Consider the following 15,254-nt stretch of genomic DNA (forward strand, 5'->3'; position numbering starts at 1 on the left):
TGCAGCTATGGTGTTTGGGGGTGATGGGGACCCAACTGGGGGTTCCTGGAGGGTAATGGGGACCCAACTGGGGGTGTTGGGTTGATGGGGTGCAGCTATGGTGTTTGGGGGTGATGGGGACCCAACTGGGGGTTCCTGGAGGGTAATGGGGACCCAACTGGGGGTGTTCGGTTGATGGGGTGCAGCTATGGTGTTTGGGGTTGATGGGGCCCCAACTGGGGGTTCCTGGAGGGTAATGGGGACCCAACTGGGGGTGTTGGGTTGATGGGGTGCAGCTATGGTGTTTGGGGGGTGATGGGGCCCCAACTGGGGGTTGCTGAGGTGCAGCCATTGTTTTCGAGGGCTGCTGCGGTGCAGCCGTGTTGCCGGCGGTGTTCCTCACGCCGTGTCTCCCCCCCCCCCTTTCCAGGATCCGCGTTCCGCCCTTACGCCGATGGAATTGACGGACACGCCGCCGCGACCCCTTTCGTCCCCCACCCAAAGCTTTTCCACCCTTCTCTTTACGGCGCCGCTGCCGAGAGCCGCGGGTCCCATCCTGCCCGTCCCCGCGTCGCATTGTCCCTGCTCGTGACTCAACCCCGCGTGTCCCCGCTTGTCCCCGGGGCTCCAGGCTATTTCCTTCCCCGGCTCCGCGGCACCGACCAAACCCTACCGGGATGCAACCGGAGCCAAATGGCACCAAAGGGCCCCCAATGGCCGGAGCTGCGCCCGCGTGAAGGGACGCGATTCGATACCTACGGAAATAACGCTGATGATTTGTATCGCGAATCAATTCCATGAGGGTTTTTCATATCGATTTGGGATTGTGAATAAATTTGGGATTATTGAGAATACGGAGCGACAGAGCGCGATCCGTGGAATGTAAATGGGTGATTTGGGTTTAAATCCAATTGGACCGTTTTTGATGTCACAGTTGGATAATGAATAAATGATTTACGATACAAATCCTCTGCGAGTTTGAGGAGCGAATGGAGCGACGGGACCCGATCCGCAGATTATAGGTGATCCATAGATTATTTGTAATTAATAAATAGGTGATTTTTATATCACACACGGATCGTAAATAAATGGATTCTTCAGGATATGGAGTCCTTGAGTAAAACTTGAATTTGTGGAGTATTGGAGAGTTTGGGCTTTTATATTCGTCGCGTTTTACGCTAAAAATCCTCAAATACACCCGAATTTCACAGAATATTCAAGAATTTGGGCTTTCCCGATGATTTTGGCTGAAAGCCTTTGAGTAAAACTTGAATTTGTGGAGTATTGGAGGGTTTGGGCTCTTACGCCAACGACGTTTTGTGCTCAAAGTCCGATGCGGTGATGGCCAAAGTGGTGGCAATGGGGGGACTCGGGCTCCGGTTGTTGGGGTTCTATCCTGCTCATCCCGCCGTGTGCCATAGCTTTGGCGCCAGCGCCGTCACCCTTATCGCGGCGGGAAGTCGGGAGCAGGAAACGTGGCTCGGAGCGGGATAAGGGGCCCGTTTACATCAACTTCTTTGTTCTGGAGTGGCTCCTCCACCCTCGCCCAACGCCCACGGGGGCGCTCAGCGGCCACAGGGACCCCGGTTTGGGGGTGCTGGGGGGCTCGGTGGTGACGGGGACCTCCTCTTGGGGTGCTGGGGGGCAAAAGGGATCTGCCCCTTGGGGTGCTGGGGGTCTCCGTGGTGACGGGGACCTCCTCTTGGGGTGCTGGGGGGCAAAAGGGATCTGCCCCTTGGGGTGCTGGGGGTCTCCGTGGTGACAGGGACCCCACCTTGGGGTGCTGGGGGGCAAAAGGGATCTGCCCCTTGGGGTGCTGGGGAGTCTGTGGTGACAGGGACCTCCTCTTGGGGTGCTGGGGGGCAAAAGGGACCCCCATATGTGGTGCTGGGGGGCTCCGTGGTGACAGGGACCTCCTCTTGGGGTGCTGGGGGGCAAAAGGGTTCTCCCCCTTGGGGTGCTGGGGGGCTCGTGGTGACGGGGACCTCCTCTTGGGGTGCTGGGGGACAATAGGGACCCCCGTGTGTGGTGCTGGAGGGCTCCGTGGTGACAGGGACCTCGTCTTGGGGTGCTGGGGGGCAAAAGGGACCCCCATGTGTGGTGCTGGGGGGCTCGGTGGTGACGGGGACCTCCTCTTGGGGTGCTGGGGGGCAAAAGGGATCTCCCCCTTGGGGTGCTGGGGGTCTCCGTGGGGTGGGGTGGGGTGACAGGGACCCCACCTTGGGGTGCTGGGGGACAATAGGGACCCCCATATGTGGTGCTGGGGGGCTCAATGGTGACAGGGACCCCACCTTGGGGTGCTGGGGGACAATAGGGACCCCACCTTGGGGTGCTGGGGGACAATAGGGACCCCCATATGTGGTGCTGGGGGACTCGGTGGTGACGGGGACCTCCTCTTGGGGTGCTGGGTGGCAAAAGGGATCTCCCCTTTGGGGTGTTGGGGGGCTCCGTGGTGACAGGGACCCCACCTTGGGGTGCTGGGGGACAATAGGGACCCCCATATGTAGTGCTGGGGGGCTCGATGGTGACAGGGACCCCACCTTGGGGTGCTGGGGGGCAAAAGGGACCCCCATGTGTGGTGCTGGGGGGCTCGGTGGTGACGGGGACCTCCTCTTGGGGTGCTGGGGGGCAAAAGGGATCTCCCCCTTGGGGTGCTGGGGGTCTCCGTGGTGACAGGGACCCCACCTTGGGGTGCTGGGGGACAATAGGGACCCCCATATGTGGTGCTGGGGGGCTCGGTGGTGACGGGGACCTCCTCTTGGGGTGCTGGGGGGCAAAAGGGATCTCCCCCTTGGGGTGCTGGGGGTCTCCGTGGTGACAGGGACCCCACCTTGGGGTGCTGGGGGACAATAGGGACCCCCATATGTGGTGCTGGGGGGCTCAATGGTGACGGGGACCCCCTCTTGGGGCACTTGGGGGCAACAGGTTGGCTCCTGTGGCCGCATCCTGCCGTGTGGCACCACTGCCATCGTGCACAGTGCCCTGGCATTGCGGTGCCCATGGATCCCATCAGCCCTGGCATTGTGGTGCCCATGGATCCCATCAGCCCTGGCATTGCGGTGCCATGGATCCCATCAGCTCTGGCATTGCGGTGCCATGGATCCCATCAGCTCTGGCATTGCGGTGCCATGGATCCCATCAGCCCTGGAATCGGTGCCCATGGATCCCATCAGCAATGGCATTGCGGTGCCCATGGATCCCATCAGCTCTGGCATTGCAGTGCCCATGGATCCCATCAGCCCTGGCATTGCAGTGCCCATGGATCCCATCAGCCCTGGCATTGCGGTGCCCATGGATCCCATCAGCCCTGGCATTGCGGTGCCCATGGATCCCATCAGCCCTGGCATTGCGGTGCCATGGATCCCATCAGCTCTGGCATTGCGGTGCCATGGATCCCATCAGCCCTGGAATCGGTGCCCATGGATCCCATCAGCAATGGCATTGCGGTGCCCATGGATCCCATCAGCTCTGGCATTGCAGTGCCCATGGATCCCATCAGCCCTGGCATTGCAGTGCCCATGGATCCCATCAGCCCTGGCATTGCGGTGCCCATGGATCCCATCAGCCCTGGCATTGCGGTGCCCATGGATCCCATCAGCTCTGGCATTGCGGTGCCCATGGATCCCATCAGCCCTGGCATGAGTGCCCATGGATCCCATCAGCCCTGGCATCGGTGCCCATGGATCCCATCAGCAATGGCATTGCGGTGCCCATGGATCCCATCAGCTCTGGCATTGCGGTGCCCATGGATCCCATCAGCCCTGGCATTGCGGTGCCCATGGATCCCATCAGCTCTGGCATTGCGGTGCCCATGGATCCCATCAGCCCTGGCATTGCGGTGCCCATGGATCCCATCAGCTCTGGCATTGCAGTGCCCATGGATCCCATCAGCTCTGGCATCGGTGCCCATGGATCCCATCAGCTCTGGCATTGCAGTGCCCATGGATCCCATCAGCTCTGGCATTGCAGTGCCCATGGATCCCATCAGCCCTGGCATTGCGGTGCCCATGGATCCCATCAGCTCTGGCATTGCGATGCCCATGGATCCCATCAGCAATGGCATTGCGGTGCCCATGGATCCCATCCAGCTCTGGCATTGTGGTGCCCATGGATCCCATCAGCTCTGGCATTGCGGTGCCCATGGATCCCATCAGCCCTGGCATTGTGGTGCCCATGGATCCCATCAGCTCTGGCATTGCGGTGCCCATGGATCCCATCAGCAATGGCATTGCAGTGCCCATGGATCCCATCAGCCCTGGCATTGCGGTGCCCATGGATCCCATCAGCTCTGGCATTGCAGTGCCCATGGATCCCATCAGCCCTGGCATTGCGGTGCCCATGGATCCCATCCAGCCCTGGCATTGCGGTGCCCATGGATCCCATCAGCTCTGGCATTGCGGTGCCCATGGATCCCATCCAGCTCTGGCATTGCGGTGCCCATGGATCCCATCAGCCCTGGCATTGCGGTGCCCATGGATCCCATCAGCCCTGGCATTGCGGTGCCGGCATCGGTGCCGGTGGCTCCTGCGCTGCTCCTGCTGCATCGCGGCTCCGGCAGCAGCTCAGCGCCAGCTCCGATCAGGATAAGCCGAATCCGTGCATTCCCCAAAGAGGGAGATCCGGAGGAGGGAAGGATCCGTCCCGGCACAGGAAAAGTTCCTGGCAGCCTCACACAATGCGCAGAGCCGCGTTGGCTCCCGGAGCACAGGCCCATGCGCAGCCCCCGCGCCGCTGCAGCCGTGAGCGAGACCCCAACCCCGGCACCCCAACCCCGGCACCCCAACCCCGGGACCCCAACCCCGGGACCCCTTCCCACCCCAGGGACCCCAAATCAGGGACCCCAACCCCGGGACCCCAACCCTGGGACCCCTACCCCGGGACCCCTTCCCTCCCCAGGGACCCCAAATCAGGGACCCCAACCCCGGGACCCCAACACAGGGACCCCTTCCCTCCCCAGGGACCCCAACACAGGGACCCCTTCCTTCCCAAGGGACCCCATTCCCCTGGACCCCAACTCAGAACCCCTTCCCCAGGGACTCCTTCCTCAGGAATCCACCCCGGGGACCCCAAACTCATGGACCCCAATCCAGGACCCCTTCCCTCCTCAGGAACCCCCTTCCCCTGGACCCCAACATAGGACCCCTTCTCCAGGAACCCAAACTCAGGGACCCCTTCCTTCCCAAGGGACCCCCTTCTCCAGGGACCCCTTCCTCTGAAGCCCAATCCAGGGACCCCGAATTCATGGACCTCAATCCAGGACCCCTTCCTCAGGGACCTCCACTTGGGAATACAAACTTGGGGACCCCCCTCGCCCAGGGACCCCTTCTTTTCCCCCTTCCCCAGGGACTTCTCTTCCCAGGGACCTTCTCCTCATGGACCCCTTCTTTAGGGACCCCCTCCTTAGGGACCCCATCCTCATGGACCCCTCCCTCGTGGACCCCTTCTTCAGGGACCACAACCCATGAATCCCTTCTCCTCAAGGACCCCTTCCTCATGAACCCCTTCCCCCAGGACCTCAACTCAAGGACCCCAAACCAGGAGCCCTTCCTTGGGAACCCCTTCCTTGGGGACCCCAACTGGAGGGACATCAAGGGGTGGTGTGTGCTGTTGGGAGGGGTCTCGCAGTCTGAGTCTGGGCAGGTTCTCCTGTGCTGGGGGCTGGTTTGGGGGTCCACATGACCATGAGGACCTCCATGACCTTGGTCCCCATCCCACTGGTGGTTCCCCATTCCACTGGTGGTTCCCCATCCTGCAGGTTGTCCTCATCTTGTAGGTGGTCCTCATCCTGTAGGTGGTCCTCAGCTTGTAGGTGGTCCTCAACTTGTAGGTGGTCCTCATCTTGTAGGTTGTCCTCATCCTGTAGGTGGTCCTCATCTTGTAGGTTGTCCTCATCCTGTAGGTGGTCCTCAACTTGTAGGTGATCCTCATCCTGTAGGTTGTCCTCAAATTGTAGGTTGTCCTCAAATTGTAGGTGGTCCCCATCCCACTGGTGGTCCCCATCTTGCAGGTGGTCCTCATCTTGTAAGTAGTCCCAATCCTGCAGGTGATCCTCATCTTGTAGGTCATCCTCATCCTGAAGGAGGTCCCCATCCCTCGGGTGGTTCGCCATCCCGCAGGTGATGCCCCTCTTGTAGGCCATTCCCATCTTGTAGGTGGTCCTCATCTTGCAGGTCCCCATCGGTTGTCCCCATCCCACAGGTGGTCCCCGCTGCCACCCCATGTTCCGCTCGCGCCGCGCCCGCCTGGTGCGACGGCTGTGGCGGCAACGCTGCGCGGCGGCGGCCGGCCCTGACGATGGTCCCAACGCCCTCAAACTGGCAGCGCACTCTCTCTTCAAGAAGCTGAAGGATGAGGAGCTGGAGGTGCTGGTGCAAGCGGTGGAGAGCCGAGGCGCGTGGGAGTCTGGCTGCGTCTGGGCGCCGCGAGGGGCCAAGCAAGCGGTGGCCCCGCAGCTCCTGCTCTGCCGCCTCTACCGCTGGCCCGACCTTCGCCAACCCCACGAGCTCAAGAACCTCTGCTGCTGCACCGGCGGCCGTGGGGGCGGTGGGGACACGGCCGCGCTCTGCTGCAACCCCCACCACTTCAGCCGCCTGGCTGCACCTGGTAAGTGCATCACCCACCTCCTCCTCACCCACCTCCTCCTCACCCACCTCCTCCTCAACCACCTCCTCATCCACCTCTTCTTCATCCACCTCCTCCTCACCCACCTCCTCCCCACCCACCTCCTCCTCCTCCACCTCCTCCTCACCCACCTCCTCCTCATCCACCTCCTCATCCACCTCTTCTTCATCCACCTCCTCCTCACCCACCTCCTCCTCATCCACCTCTTCTTCACCCACCTCCTCCCCACCCACCTCCTCCCCACCCACCTCCTCCTCACCCACCTCCTCCTCATCCACCTCCTCCTCACCCACCTCTTCCTCACCCACCTCCTCCTCACCCACCTCTTCCTCACCCACCTCCTCCTCAACCACCTGTTCCTCAACCACCTCCTCATCCACCTCTTCCTCACCCACCTCCTCATCCACCTCTTCTTCACCCACCTCCTCATCCACCTCTTCTTCACCCACCTCCTCCCCACCCACCTCTTCTTCACCCACCTCCTCCCCACCCACCTCTTCCTCACCCACCTCTTCCTCATCCACCTCCTCCTCACCCACCTCCTCATCCACCTCCTCCCCACCCACCTCCTCCCCACCCACCTCCTCCCCACCCACCTCCTCCTCATCCACCTCTTCCTCATCCACCTCTTCCTCACCCACCTCCTCCTCACCCACCTCCTCCTCACCCACCTCCTCCCCACCCACCTCTTCCTCACCCACCTCTTCCTCACCCACCTCTTCCTCACCCACCTCCTCCTCACCCACCTCCTCCTCACCCACCTCCTCCCCACCCACCTCTTCCTCATCCACCTCTTCCTCATCCACCTCCTCCTCACCCACCTCCTCCTCAACCACCTCCTCCTCACCCACCTCCTCACCCACCTCCTCATCCACCTCTTCTTCACCAACCTCCTCACCCACCTCCTCCTCATCCACCTCTTCTTCACCCACCTCCTCCCCACCCACCTCCTCCTCACCCACCTCCTCCCCACCCACCTCCTCTCCTCTCCCCTCCATCTCACTCATGTCCTCCTCGCCCACCTCCATCTCGCCCATCTCCTCCTCTGCTCCCTCAGGGTTCAAGGAGGTTCTGGAGGGCCAAGAGGTCCATCCCATCTTCTCACCTCCTTCTCTCCCCCTTCAGAGACGCCGCCCCCTCCCTACTCGAAGTCATCCTGGTTGGATGAGCCTCCCAACCCTCAGCTCCTGGAGTTCGGCTACAACAGCGGCGACCAGCGTGGTGAGAGGCTCTCATCGGGTGAGGGGGGATCAGGAAGGGCCCTGTGCCCCACTGACCCCCAAAGCAGCCCCCAGCGTAGGGGGACCTGCCCAGCCCGAGGTGGCAAGACCCCTCCCACAGCACCCAGCACCCTCCTGCTGCCCCCCAAGTTCATTGTTCCGGGGAAGGAAGGGGTTCCTGGAAGAAGGAAGAGGTTCCTGAGGAAGGTGTCCTTGGGGTAGAGGTCTCTTGGAGAAGGAAGGGGTTCCTGGAAGAAGAAAGGACACCTGAGGAGGGTGTCCTTGGGATAGAGGTCTCCTGGAGAAGGAAGAGGTTCCTGAGGAAGGTGTCCTTGGGGTAGAGGTCTCTTGGAGAAGGAAGGGGTTCCTGGAAGAAGGAAGAGGTTCCTGAGGAAGGTGTCCTTGGGGTAGAGGTCTCCTGGAGAAGGAAGAGGTTCCTGGAATAAGGAAGGGGTTCCTGAGGAAGGTGTCCTCTGGGTAGAGGTCTCCTGGAGAAGGAAGAGGTTCCTGGAAGAAGGGGTCCTTGGGGGAACGAAAGGTTTCCTGATGAAGAGGTCCATGAGGAAGGGGTTCCCTGGTGGAGGGAGTCCCCGGGAGAAGGAAGGGGGAAGAGTTTCCTGGGAAAAGGAAGGGGTCCCGGGGAGAAAGAAGGCAGAGGTCCCTGAGGAGGGGATCCTTGGGGAAAGGGTCACTGGGAGAAGGAAGGGGAACCTGAGTGAAGGAAAGGGTCCCTGAAAAAGAAAGAAGGGGTCCCTGGGGAAGGGGTCCCTGGGAAGGCGTCCCTGGGAAGGGGTCTATGGGGAAGGGGTCCCTGAAGAGTGGGTCCCTGAGGAAGGTGTCCCTGGGGAAGGGGTCTATGGGGAAGGGGTCCCTGATGAAGCGATCCCTGAGGAAGGGGTCCCTGAGGAAGGGGTCCCTGAGGAAGGGGTCCCTGGGAAGGGGTCTATGGGAGAAGGGGTCCCTGGGGAAGGGGTCCCTGGGGAAGGGGTCCCTGGGAAGGGGTCTATGGGAGAAGGGGTCCCTGGGGAAGGGGTCCCTGGGGAAGGGGTCCCTGGGAAGGGGTCTATGGGAGAAGGGGTCCCTGAGGAAGGGGTCCCTGATGAAGGGGTCCCTGATGAAGGGGTCCCTGGAGAAGGGGTCCCTGAGGAAGGGGTCCCTGGAGAAGGGGTCCCTGGGAAGGGGTCTATGGGGAAGGGGTCCCTGAAGAGTGGGTCCATGGGAGAAGGGGTCCATGGGAGATGGGGTCCATGGGAGGAGGGGTCCCTGGGGAAGGGGTCCCTGGGGAAGGGGTCCCTGGGGAAGGGGTCCCTGGGAAGGGGTCTATGGGGAAGGGGTCCCTGAAGAGTGAGTCCCTGGGGAAGGGGTCCATGGGAGAAGGGGTCCATGGGAGGAGGGGTCCCTGAGGAAGTGGTCCCTGGGGAAGGTGTCCCTGGGAAGGGGTCTGTGGGAGAAGAGGTCCCTGAGGAAGCGATCCCTGGGGAAGGGGTCCATGGGAGAAGGGGTCCATGGGAGAAGAGGTCCCTGGAGAAGGGGTCCCAGAGGAGTGGGTCCCTGGGGAAGGGGTCTATGGTAGAAGGGGTCCCTGATGAAGGGGTCCCTGAGATGTGGGTCCCTGAGGAGTGGGTCCCTGATGAAGGGGTCCATGGGAGAAGGAAGGGATCCCTGGGGAAGGGGTCCCTGGGGAAGGGGTCCCCGAGGAAGGGGTCTATGGGAGAAGGTGTCCCTGGGGAAGGGTCTCTTGCGGCACTGTGGGGTCCGCAGGGCCGTGGCCGTGCAGGGGCTGTGCTGCGCCCCCACCCCACTGCCCTTTGGGTGCTGAGCCCACCGCCCTCGGCGCAGAGCCGGCGGCCGCTCCTGGCAGGAGAAAAGGCTCCGGTGCAAGGCGAGGGGTTCCTGCCGGGGGGCCCAGCCCAGCTTGGCCCCCCCCTTCTACCCCGTCCCCGCCATGGCCTCTGTTATTTTTGGCGGCGCCGGACTCTCCGCCGGAGGAAGCGCTGCCCACGGGGACACACAATGCGCGTTGACGCACACAGCGGTGGCTCCAGCGCGGCTGTTGGCCATCGCGCTCCCACCTTCCCCTCGCCCGGGGACCCCCCTTGGCCGCGTCCCCCAGGGACAGGGACCGGGATGGATGGTTTGGCTCTACGTGCTGGGAAGAAGCGGCCGCGGTGACGCATCCGGACAAACTGGGACATCCAGGCAGAGAGAGTTGGGGTTGTTCAGTCCGGAGAAGAGAAGGCTCCGAGGAGACCTTAGAGCATCTTCCAGGGCGGAAAGGGGCTCCGGGAAAGCTGGAGAGGGGCTCTGGATCAGGGAATGCAGGGAGAGACCGAGGGGGAATGGTTTGAAATTGGAAGGGGGAAGATTTAGATTGGACAATAGGGAGAAATTCTTCACGATGAAGGTGGGGAGGGCCTGGAAGAGGGTGCCCAGAGCAGTGGTGGTGCCCCATCCCTGGAGGGGTTCCAGGCATGGTTGGATGGGGCTTTGGAGCCCCTGATCCAGTGGGAGGTGTCCCTGCCCATGGCAGGGGGGTGGATGGGCTTTGAGGTCCCTTCCAACCCAAATAATCTCATAGCTCCATGATTCTCACTTGACATCAACCGGAACCCTGAGATCCCATCCCTGGAGGGGTTCCAGGCCAGGTTGGATGGGGTTTGGAGCCCCTGATCCAGTGGGAGGTGTCTCTGCCCATAGGCTGGAACTGGATGATCTTTGAGCTCTCTTCCCACCCAAACCATCTCACGGTTCCATGATTCCCACCTGATGTCCACCAGAACCCCCAGATCCCATCCATGGGGGGGTTCCAGGCCAGGTTGGATGGGGTTTGGAGCCCCTCATCCACTGGGAGGTGTCCCTGCCCATGGGAGGGGTGGGAATGGATGGACTTTGAGATCCCTTCCAACCCAACCCATTCTATATTCCATACTGGGGTTGCATTTGGTGGTTGAGAAGCTTTCAGAGATCTCCCCAGAGTGGAGCAGAGGGGTAGAATCTCCCCCCTCGTCCTGCTGACCCCACCGCTCTGGGTGCAGCCCATGGTTGGCTTCTGGGCTATGAATGCCCATTGCTGGGCTCATGCAGAGCTTCTCCTTGGAGATCTTCCAGGCCAGGTTGGATGGGGTTTGGAGCCCCTCATCCACTGGGAGGTGTCCCTGCCCATAGGCTGGAACTGGATGATCTTTGAGGTCTCTTCCCGCTCAAACCATCTCATGGTTCCATGATTCCAACTTGATGTCCACCAGAACCCCCAGATCCCATCCCTGGAGGGGTTCCAGGCCAGGTTGGATGGGGTTTGGAGCCTCCGAGCCCCAGTGGGAGGTGTCCCTGCCCATGGCAGGAGGTGAAACTGGATGATGGGCTTTGAGATCCCTTCCAACCCAAACCATTCCATGATTCCATGACCCTTGGGTGCTGTGGCTGTCTGTCTTTCCACCCTGCACTACTCCAAGGGCACTGACCCCATCACCTCTCTGGCTGTGGTTGGTGGCCGTGCCCACCACCGTGCCCACCACCGGGTCGTGGTGGCCCATCCCGGCGCTAACGGTTCCGTTCTCCCCATCCCCCGTAGACACCTCACGGAGCGCCATGAAGGACGGCTACTGGTGCAAATTGGCTTACTGGGAGTACCGGACGCGCGTTGGCCGCCTTTACGCCGTGCACGAGGCATCGGTGAACATCTTTGGCGAGCTGCCGCGTGGCAACGGCTTCTGCTTGGGCCAATTGCCGGCTCCTCACCGTAGCCGCGCTGTGCGCCGGGTGAGGGGCAAAATCGGTCGGGGGTTATTGTTGAGCCGCGAGGTGGGCGGCGTTTGGGTTTACAACCGTAGCGAACACCCCATCTTCATCAGTTCGCCCACCCTGGCGCCGCCCGGCGCCGTCGCCGTCCTCAAGGTGATGCCGGGCTATTCGGCCAAGGTGTTCGACTACGAGCAGGTGGGGGGTTCGGGGGGTCGTGGGTTCTTTGGGGATGGCCCTTGTGACCCCCACAGTGTCCGGATCAGCTTCGCTAAGGGTTGGGGACCCTCCTACTCCCGCCGGTTCATCACCTCCTGCCCGTGTTGGCTCGAGGTCCTCCTCAACCGCCCGTGATGGGGGGACCGGGGGGGACCCCGAGTGGGCACAAGGGGAGACCCCTTGAGGGGAGGGGGCTCTCTGCCACCCCCCAGCCTCGCTCTGCCAGAGCTGATCCCAAACTGGGACCCATGGGGGACCCCCCCCCAACAACACAGGGCACTATTTAACCTCTTTCTCTCTTTTATATCTTCTTTTCATGGTTAATTGGATTTTAATTTATCGTAGTTTTTATTTTAGAAAGGAAGAAAAGGGTGAAGCGGGAGCTGCTCCTGAGCTGGAGATGGGGGAACCGGCACAGTGGGGGGAGAACAGCTGGAATGGGGGGGGGAGCACAGCTGGAAGGTGTAAAGCACGTGAGCACAGCTGGAATATGGGGGGAGCACAGCTGGAATATAGGGCAGGTGAGCACAGCTGGAATATGGGGTGAGTCAGCACAGCTGGAATATGGGGGGAAAGCACAGCTGGAATATGGGAGGGAGCACAGCTGGAAGGTGTAAACGAGGTGAGCACAGCTGGAATATGGGGGAGCACAGCTGGAAGGTGTAAATGAGGTGAGCACAGCTGGAATATGGGGGAGCACAGCTGGAATATGAGGCGGGTGAGCACAGCTGGGAGGTATAAAGCACGTGAGCACAGCTGGAATATGGGGTGATCCAGCACAGCTGGAAGGTGTAAATGAGGGGAGAACAGCTGGAATATGGGGCGAGCACAGCAGGAAGGTGTAAATGAGGGGAGCACAGCTGGAATATGGGGGGAGCACAGCTGGAAGGTGTAAATGAGGGGAGCACAGCTGGAATATGGGGGGAGCACAGCTGGAAGGTGTAAACGAGGTGAGCACAGCTGGAATATGGGGGGAGCACAGCTGGAATATGGGGGAGCACAGCTGGAAGGTGTAAAGCACACGAGCACAGCTGGAATACGGGCTGGATGAGCACAGCTGGAAAGCGTAGGGCAGGCAAAGCCCCCCTCGGACGGGCACCGGAGGGGCTCCGCATCCGTGCGGCGGGAGGATGGGAGCAGCGGTTCGGTCGGAGGGGCAGCGCGGGGTCCCGTCGGTGCCGGTGTCTGTAACCCCTCGAAACCCCAATAAACGGCTCCCGCGTCCCCACGCGTGTCCGCTCCGCTCCGGGACCGGCAGTGCCCTCTGCAGGCGGCCGCCCTCGGGCCGCTATGACCGCCCGGTCCTTCCTGCCACGCCGGCCCGGCTGACAGCGGCCCCGGTGGCTCCCGGTCCCGTCAGACCCCCCCCCCGCCGGTCCTGGTCCCGCAGGTGAGCACCGGCGCGGCGGTACCGGGAGCGCAGTGTCGAGCACCGGAGGGACCTCCGGGACCGGAGCGGGGAGAGCCGCTTTAGGGGCGGTGGGACCGGCCCTGGAGGCAGCGGGCGAGCGGCACCGGGAAGGCTCCGGTACCGGCAAAGGGGAAGCGGTGGGGCCGGGAGAGCCGGTGTGGGCTCGGCACCGGGAACACCGGGCGAGTGACAGCGGGAGAGCTCCGGGACCGGCAAGGATGGGGGGAGGGGGGCGGGGGGGAGTCGGTGGCACCGGCCCCGGGGACATCGGGCAAGTGACACCGGGAGGGCTCCGGGACTGGGAAAAGGGAGCGGCGGAGTCGGAGGAGCCGCTTTGGGGTCGGTGGGACCGATCCCGGGGGCACCGGGAGCGCAGCCGCCGGCACCGGGGAGGAACCGGCACCGGGGAGCCGGTGTGGGGCCGGTGAGCGGCGCGGAGGGGATTTAATGCGGATTTCTCCCCCCTCTTCCCCACCGGAGCCCGGTAGGTCGGTCCCGGTAGGTCGGTCCCGGTCCCAATGGGTCGGTGCCGGTCCCGGTGGGTCAGTCCCATTGGGTCAGTCCCGGTCCCGGTGGGTCAGTCCCGGTCGGTTAGTCCCAATGGGTCAGTCCCGGTCCCGGTAGGTTAGTCCCGGTGGGTCAGTCCCGGTCCCGGTGGGTCGGTGGAGGTGGGGGGGAGGTGGGGGTGCTGCAGGTGCACGGTCGGACCGAGTGGTTGCGGGTAGCGCCGTTCCGGTATCCCGGGAGGGAGGGAACGGGGCGGGCTGGGCGAGGCACGGCAGGTGCCCGGTACCGGAGCCCGGCAGGCGGGGCCCGGCGCTGGAGCGGTTCCCCCCCCCCCCCCGGGGCTGACATAACGTCTGCGCGGGGCGGTGTTTGCCTTGGCAGCCGGTACCGGCGGCTCCTCACACTTTCCGCCGGGCAGCGGACGGGCTCTGAGTCAGGAGCCGGGAGGGAGGGAGGGAGGAACGGGGGGGGCTGGGGTGAAACGAGGTGAACGCCCGGGGCTGCCCCCCTCCCCCCCCCCCCCCGCCGAACAGGTTGTGCGGGGTCCGCGCTCGGCACCTGCAGAGGGGCCGCACCGGGGGGACCCCGCGCCCCGGCCCGGAGCTGCCCCGCCGCACCTCCCGGCTCCCCGTGCTCTGGGCCCGGCGCTCCACACCCCTCCCGGTGCCCCGGTCTGGGTCCCGGTGCTCGGGTCTGAGTCCCTGGTGCTCCATCCCCCCCCCCGGTGCCCGGTTCTGGGTCCCCGGTTCTCCATCCCCCTCCCGGTGCCCGGTTCTGGGTCCCCGGTTCTCCATCCCCCTCCCGGTGCCCGGTTCTGGGTCCCCGGTTCTCCATCCCCCTCCCGGTGCCCGGTTCTGGGTCCCCGGTTCTCCATTCCCCTCCCGGTGCCCGGTTCTGGGTCCCCGGTTCTCTATCCCCCTCCCGGTGCCCGGTTCTCCATTCCCGTCCCGGTACCCGGTTCTGGGTCCCCGGTTCTCTATCCCCCTCCCGGTGCCCGGTTCTCCATTCCCGTCCCGGTACCCGGTTCTGGGTCCCCGGTTCTCTATCCCCCTCCCGGTGCCCGGTTCTCCATTCCCGTCCCGGTGCCCGGTTCTGAGTCCCCGGTTCTCCATTCCCCTCCCGGTGCCCGGTTCTGGGTCCCCGGTTCTCTATCCCCCTCCCGGTGCCCGGTTCTCCATTCCCGTCCCGGTGCCCGGTTCTGAGTCCCCGGTTCTCCATTCCCCTCCCGGTGCCCGGTTCTGGGTCCCCGGTTCTCCATTCCCCTCCCGGTACCCGGTTCTGGGTCTCCTGTTCTCTATCTCGGTCCCGATGCCCGGTTCTGGGTCCCCGGTCCTCCATACCCCCTCCCCCCCCGTGCCCGGTTCTGAGTACCCGGTGCTCCATACCCCCCCCGGTGCCCGGTTCTGGGTCCTCGGTTCTCCATACCCCCCCCCGATGCCCGGTTCTGAGTCCCCGGTTCTCCATCTCCTCCCGGTGCCCGGTTCTGAGTCCCCGGTTCTCCATCTCCTCCCGGTGCCCGGTTCTGGGTCCCCGGTTCTCCATCTCCTCCCGGTGCCCGG

At 63.3% G+C, this 15,254-nt stretch overlaps 1 protein-coding gene across 3 annotated transcripts; it reads left to right on the forward strand.

The window, feature by feature from the left end:
- The first annotated feature begins 4,700 nt into the window (after nucleotides 1-4,700).
- On the forward strand, nucleotides 4,701-12,213 carry LOC104065069 (mothers against decapentaplegic homolog 6). Of its 3 annotated transcripts, XM_054050920.1 has the most exons (5): nucleotides 4,701-4,718; nucleotides 5,987-6,095; nucleotides 6,178-6,582; nucleotides 7,726-7,839; nucleotides 11,392-12,213. In XM_054050920.1, the coding sequence occupies exons 3-5, from the start codon at nucleotides 6,198-6,200 to the stop codon at nucleotides 11,910-11,912; spliced, it is 1,020 nt and encodes a 339-aa protein (XP_053906895.1). In that variant the 5' UTR covers nucleotides 4,701-4,718; nucleotides 5,987-6,095; nucleotides 6,178-6,197; the 3' UTR covers nucleotides 11,913-12,213. The 3 variants fall into 3 exon arrangements, with proteins under 3 accessions (XP_053906895.1, XP_053906894.1, XP_053906896.1); XM_054050919.1 differs by lacking the exon at nucleotides 4,701-4,718 and having other exon boundaries at nucleotides 5,960-6,095; XM_054050921.1 differs by lacking the exon at nucleotides 4,701-4,718 and having other exon boundaries at nucleotides 5,960-6,095; nucleotides 7,726-7,821; nucleotides 11,392-12,210.
- The last annotated feature ends 3,041 nt before the right edge of the window (nucleotides 12,214-15,254 follow it).

Source organism: Cuculus canorus, chromosome 28 (assembly GCF_017976375.1).
Source record: "Cuculus canorus isolate bCucCan1 chromosome 28, bCucCan1.pri, whole genome shotgun sequence".
Lineage (NCBI taxonomy): Eukaryota > Metazoa > Chordata > Aves > Cuculiformes > Cuculidae > Cuculus > Cuculus canorus.